The sequence below is a fragment of the Osmerus eperlanus genome, chromosome 2, assembly GCF_963692335.1.
Source record: "Osmerus eperlanus chromosome 2, fOsmEpe2.1, whole genome shotgun sequence".
Taxonomy (NCBI): Eukaryota; Metazoa; Chordata; class Actinopteri; order Osmeriformes; family Osmeridae; genus Osmerus; species Osmerus eperlanus.
In genome coordinates this window covers 22,423,695-22,429,694 of record NC_085019.1, presented here as the reverse complement: position 1 = coordinate 22,429,694, position 6,000 = coordinate 22,423,695, and the positions used below count along the sequence as shown (strand labels likewise).

The 6,000-nt window shown below is 43.5% G+C and overlaps 1 protein-coding gene across 5 annotated transcripts in view; it reads left to right on the top strand.

The window, feature by feature from the left end:
* The first annotated feature begins 4,812 nt into the window (after nt 1-4,812).
* wnk4b (WNK lysine deficient protein kinase 4b) overlaps nt 4,813-6,000 on the top strand; it is a 44,448-nt gene continuing 43,260 nt past the window's right edge. The window contains exons 1-2 of one of the 5 annotated variants that reach the window (XM_062480434.1): nt 4,813-5,015; nt 5,141-5,879. In XM_062480434.1, the coding sequence (XP_062336418.1) occupies nt 5,250-5,879 (630 nt within the window). In that variant the 5' untranslated portion in view covers nt 4,813-5,015; nt 5,141-5,249. Of the gene's footprint in view, nt 5,880-6,000 lie in introns of all 5 variants that reach the window. The other 4 variants (XM_062480436.1, XM_062480435.1, XM_062480433.1 and 1 more) reach the window with 4 other exon arrangements.

Genomic DNA, 6,000 nt, shown 5'->3' with positions numbered 1-6,000 from the left:
GAGGCGAGATACACAAGAGAGAGAGCGACATACAGACTAACAGTTTTGGTTCTACAGCTTATTTCCTCCCAGTTACTCTCAGATGAACCAGGAAAATAAAACAAAGTGAAAAAAAAAGATAGTTTTGCCTTGTTACTGTGTCTAAAAATGTCTTTGAAAAGTCAGTGCAGTCCAGGGCTTGCCATCAGAATACCGGAGACCAACAGCTCCAGTGAGTGTGTGGCGCAACCCTGTGGTGAACTACCCTCACTACAACAAAGCAGAGGAGCCGATATTTCACAACATCAAAGCGACATCAAAATAAGTCACAGAGGTACAACAGGGGGCATTGTTAGTTGTGTGGTGACAGCGAATCATTTGTTATGATTTCACACTGCGTTAACTCGTCATGCAATGTAGGCCAATGCGATTTTCCTAGTGAGTTCCCAAGTAATCTGTCATATTTTAGCCGCGATGTCAACTATGTTTCCCTTGTCAACAATGACACAATAGATAATATCTCCAACGACAAATCTCGATAAGATTATTATGACGTACTGTGTGCCTCGGCGCCTGTCAATTGGTTTTAGCGTGTGACTTATGGTTTCACTGCTTGTTTTCTGGATGATATACAGACCTGTGTACAATCTGTCATAGCACAGTCAGTATCCAGAGATAGCACCGTTATCATGCCTTGTCCTCCACTGGTGGCAGAGTAGGATTCCATGACTACTGTTACCACGGTATTGTCAATGAGGTGGATTGTTTGAATTTGTGTGTGTAAGTGTGTGTGTGTGTGTGTGTGTGTGTGTGTAAGTGGGTGTGTGTCTAAGTGTGTGTGTGTGTAGGGACTGTCACGGGTGATGATAGTTATTACAGCAACACATGGTATATTTTCTTGTTCATTTTGCACACATAATTAACTACGATTGCGATTTTATGTGAATTTAGTGGTTTGAGATGATTAACAAATACACGGTTTAGAAATGCAGTAAATATTTTACTTGCAAATAAAATGATAATAGATAATTCCCTCCCTCTCGTTAATAATGTGTCACTAAGGAATAATTTAAATAGCTGCGGTGTTGTGAAGGCTAATATAGAATTTCAGTCATCTGAGTCCATGTCCACCAGAGGTCGTCTTTTCCTCACAACCCAGTCTCCGAAAAGATCCGACTGCATTCACAGGGATGGTCTTCCGCCCTGTCCACAATGATGTAAACACTTTTTCTTTAGATATTGCCTTGTACCAAAGCCTTTTGGGAAAAGCTTTTGCGAAATCACTCATCTTTGAAAATAGTATTTTTAGCCTTGAATTTTTGGGCTGTTGATTCGTAAACACAATCCTTGAAGGCGCATACGTTTTCAAATACATCCATTTTATGGCTTAACTCTAACTATACTTGGCCTTCTCACTTAACCCTTGTGTTATCTTCGGGTCATTCTGACCCATCAGTCATTGTGACCCACCGTCGTATTGCGACAACTTTACCGCATACAAAAACAAAGTGAAGCATTTTCTTTTAACCGTTGGGCTGTCTCAGACCCCCCACATTGCGAAGGTTAAAATAAAATTATTTTTATTTGTTTTTGTATTGGGTAAAATTGGGTAAACACAACGATGGTTCGTTATGAACCTTTGGGTCATGTGACCCGAAGGCAGCACGAGGGTTAAGGTGCTTCTGTTAGCAACTATTGCTAACATGCTGCTAGGCGTCTGTGTTGTTGAAGGATAATTAGCTATTTTATCTGAAATGTAGGGAAAACAAAACGTGTTGCATAGCAACATGGGGCTGTTTGCGTTCATTAGAGCGAAGTCACAGGGATATTAACCCTCGTGCTGCCTTCGGGTCACATGACCCAAAGGTTCATAACGAACCATCGTTGTGTTTACCCAATTTTACCCAATACAAAAACAAATTAAAATAATTTTCTTTTAACCTTTGCAATGTGGGGGGTCTGAGACAGCCTAGCTGTTAAAAGAAAATGCTTCACTTTGTCTTTGTATGCGGTAAATCTGTCGCAATACGACGGTGGGTCACAATGACTGATGGGTCAGAATGACCCGAAGATAACACAAGGGTTAAATTGAAAGCCACTGATGTCATGAATGTTGGTGCGCTGGTAACAGACAGCAGTCCTCTTCTTTCCCAGAATCATGCAAACACGGAACATTTGAGTGTTCCGCTGAGAATTGATATCCGGTTTGACTCGGTTCTAGAATAAATGGCTTAACTGGTGACTCATTATTGTTATCAAGTGAAACGTTTTTACTGCACTGGCAGCCAAAGCGACTTGTTTTAGATATAAGCAAGCTCACCACTAATATTTTTGCACTTCCAATTTGATAGGGCCTTTTTGCAGTGTGTTTGAACCTTTGGGAATATTTGCATACTTGTGGTGCACTGCAATATCGTACGAGGCAAACAGCACATGAGTGCTTCCAAAGCTTAGTTATTGGCAATGTTATGTGAAAGCCATTGAGCTCACAGCGATATCCATGACCTCTAACATCCAGACTTGTGTCTGTGTTGCACACTCAAGGCCCAGCGGTCCTCCTCAGAGTCGCAGCAGAAAGGAACAGTGTGTATCTCACCCCCCCCCGCCCCCCCTCGGCATGACGGACGAGATAAACTACCTCTTTTTAAAGAGAGGGGAAGAGAGTTGTGTGTGTTTGTGCGTGTGTGTGTGTGTGTGAAAGAGTAATACAGTAACAGGGACAGATACAGTCAAAAAGAGAGAGAGGGAGAGGCACGGGGAGAGAGGGAAAAACAAGAGTGAAGGAGAGAGAGAGAGGGAGAGAGAGAGGGAGGGAGGGATAGAGAGAGAGAGACAGGGAGAGAGAGAGAGAGAGAGAGAGAGAGAGGGAGAGAGAGACATACAGACTAACAGTTTTGGTTCTTCAGCTTATGAGAAAGCAACCCAGAGGTATTTTAGGCTTGTGTAGGTATTTGTGTGTATGTGTGTGCCTGAGGAGGGCAGAGGAATGGAGAGAGCTTTAGTGTGTGTGGGTGAAAACAAGAGAGAGGGAGAGAGGCTGGAGAGACCAGCCAGGACAGCGTGTAGAACCATCTTGTTCAGAAGTTGAACCTTGAAGAGCCCCACCGATGCCTCAGCATCCCCCCGTGTGACCCGCTTACACGCATGTTCTCTTGCATGACGAAAGATGACTCGGCATTAGCTTACGGCTAACGCGGGGGTGATTAACACCCGAACCTCTGCTGCTGCTTCCAGTGGACCAATGTGTTCCTGAAGATAAGCCCCCCCCCCCCTCTTCAGAGCGCCCCTCCCCCTCCTCTCCCCTCTCCTCGCTGTGATCATGTGACAGGTGAAGGTCGACAAGCTAGCGAGCGTCTCGCTAGCAGCAGATGGAGCTACACAAGGTGCTGGGGCTGGGCTTCACAGCATTAGCTCAGTTAACACAGATCACTTAATCCTGTACAAACAGGCACAAAGACACAAACACACTCTCTCTCTCTCTCTCTCTCTCTCTCTCTCTCTCTCTCTCTCTCTCTCTCTCTCTCTCTCTCTCTCTCTCACACACACACACACACATACCCCCAATCTCTTTGTCCATGTCACAGCTTTTTAGCTCTTTTACAAACACAAACATTTGCACAAGCACACGTTCAGAGAGAGAGAGAGGGCAGTGTGGCTTCATTGGTTGTAACTAATGTCCTTTGATTAGACCACACAGCTCGACTGCTTCCTCCGTTAAGAAGAGGATAAAAATACCCGACAGAGAATTCAGGCTCCTGTTGACCTGACATACTAACCCATGATTGGAGAACCTTTCTCTCTCTGTGTGTGTTTATATGTATAAACAATAAATATATATATATATATGTGCAGAGTATGAATTGTCATGTGCACAGTCAGAGCAAATGACAGAGCAGTTAGTAAAATTACAAAGACTACATTCACTGACATCAAGCACTGTGCTGTATAGCCAAATCTTCACTCCAATCCAACGTATCAGGAGTCTAATGAAATACTCAAAACAACCTCAATATAACCATGATCATCACTAACCTCTAACTCAGAGAGTGTCTGAGTGTCAGGGCTGAGGATGAGGGCAAAGCCTGTTTCTGCTGTCTATATTCATCCTCTCAGTGGCAGTTTGCCAAGTCATGTCATCCAGTTGTAACTTGCCATGCAGTAACAAACTACATATCGATGGCTTCATCAGTGTTCTTTATATAGCAAGATGTAAGCCTATTCCGAGCTCACTCATTTATTAATTGAACTTGAAACCGATGTCCTACCTTTTTTATCCAAACCGTCAGATTGTTCTATCAGTGTTTGGGAGCATGAGGACATCAAGGTTAGGGTTAGGGTCTTCCTTGTAGTTTTGCTCTACGGTAGGAAAATCTGACACGGTAGGACAAATCGACAGGAAACAGTTTCTAAAACAATTTCCCAAAAAGCAGTTAATTGTGAAAATATGACTGACACTAGTGGCTAGGCTTACAGGAACACCACAGTGCAACATGTGGCATTGGACTGAACATTCTGGCACGTTGCCAAATGAAATCTTTGATATCGTCATATCGCACTTGAGCCAACGACTCTTGTGACTTAAATTACACAGAATTTATCTTTCGAGAGAACATTCGGGTTCACTGTGTACCCTCATAATATGCATAACATTTATCAAACTGAATATCAATAACTTACCCATGTGATAGGGTTTACAAATTAATTGGCTAAATACTACACAGACTTCTTGAGTTAAATAACAAATTTAAGTTACAATTTTTTTTTATCTCACACATGAAGTGTTTGTGGGCGGAGCGTGGTGCTACGCGCTTGTGTCACTTGTCTGTTGTTATTAGAGGAGCTGGCTGCAACCTTCCACAGAAGGTGACAGCTGGGAGACGTACCACCAACCACACGGTTTTTCTATATGCGGACTACAAGTATGGGTTTTCCAGGTGTTTTTTTCTTCAGATACATTTTCAAACGCATACTCTTTACCTGAGAGGATTCGAGGAGTCACTTATTGTGCTTTAGTTTCATTTCGCTCACATACAGTTGTACGTTTGTTGGAAAAGTTGACGGCTTTAAAGTGTTAAACATGTTCAGTAATTTCATGCTTTCATTTTAATTCTTAATAGTTTTTAGGCTTTTTTTTTTATTTTTTTCTCTCTCTCGAGGATAGGCTACTGCAGACTACAATGTACAAGTTAGGCTGAACGGCATTCACTTCTTGACCAAAAAACACCTGTTCTATTTCGAGGCTTAATTAACAATAAGAGCAGACGCACATTATGTCACAAGCGGAGGTTGACATGGCTGGACTTGGTTTTGGGAAATTACCTGCCGGGTTCGATGCCAACTCCTTCCCTGGACGAATACCACCGAGGCGCAGGAGACATTCTGCAAACTCCAGAAGAAACTCATACAAACTGAACAAAATTAACACTTTCGATTTCGAACCGCAAGTTTCCGACCCACCACTCTCCAAAACTCTTTCCTGGTCTGCCGATGACATTCTAGCAGAAACTGCGGCTGAGGAGAGGAAAGCGGACTCGTCTCCACCGGTGTCGCCTGCATCGAGCCCCGGAACGAGCACCAGCTCTCCTCTCTGTAACCAACCATCCCACCCGGTATCACCTCTAGACACATGGACCGTTGGAAAACCAACTTCCTGCGCTCTGAGCACAAGTTCGGATTCCGAGGCGGAAATTACTCACAAAAAAGTAGTTTTATCTCGAGCTCCCTTCCAAAGCAAATGGGATCAAGACGAGAAGGATGAAATTGAGACCAAAGCGGTGGCCACCTCACCCGATGGAAGGTTTCTCAAATTCAACATTGAGATAGGGAGGGGGTCGTTCAAGACCGTCTATAAAGGCCTGGACACGGAGACGACAGTGGAAGTGGCCTGGTGTGAACTGCAGGTATGAAGACAGGGGACATGGGACAGCTTGCAAACATCATATTGTGACAAAATGAAAACAAAGCACACATAATTGTTTAAAATCCTCGATGTAGCCTATAGACAGGCAATTAATACTTCAC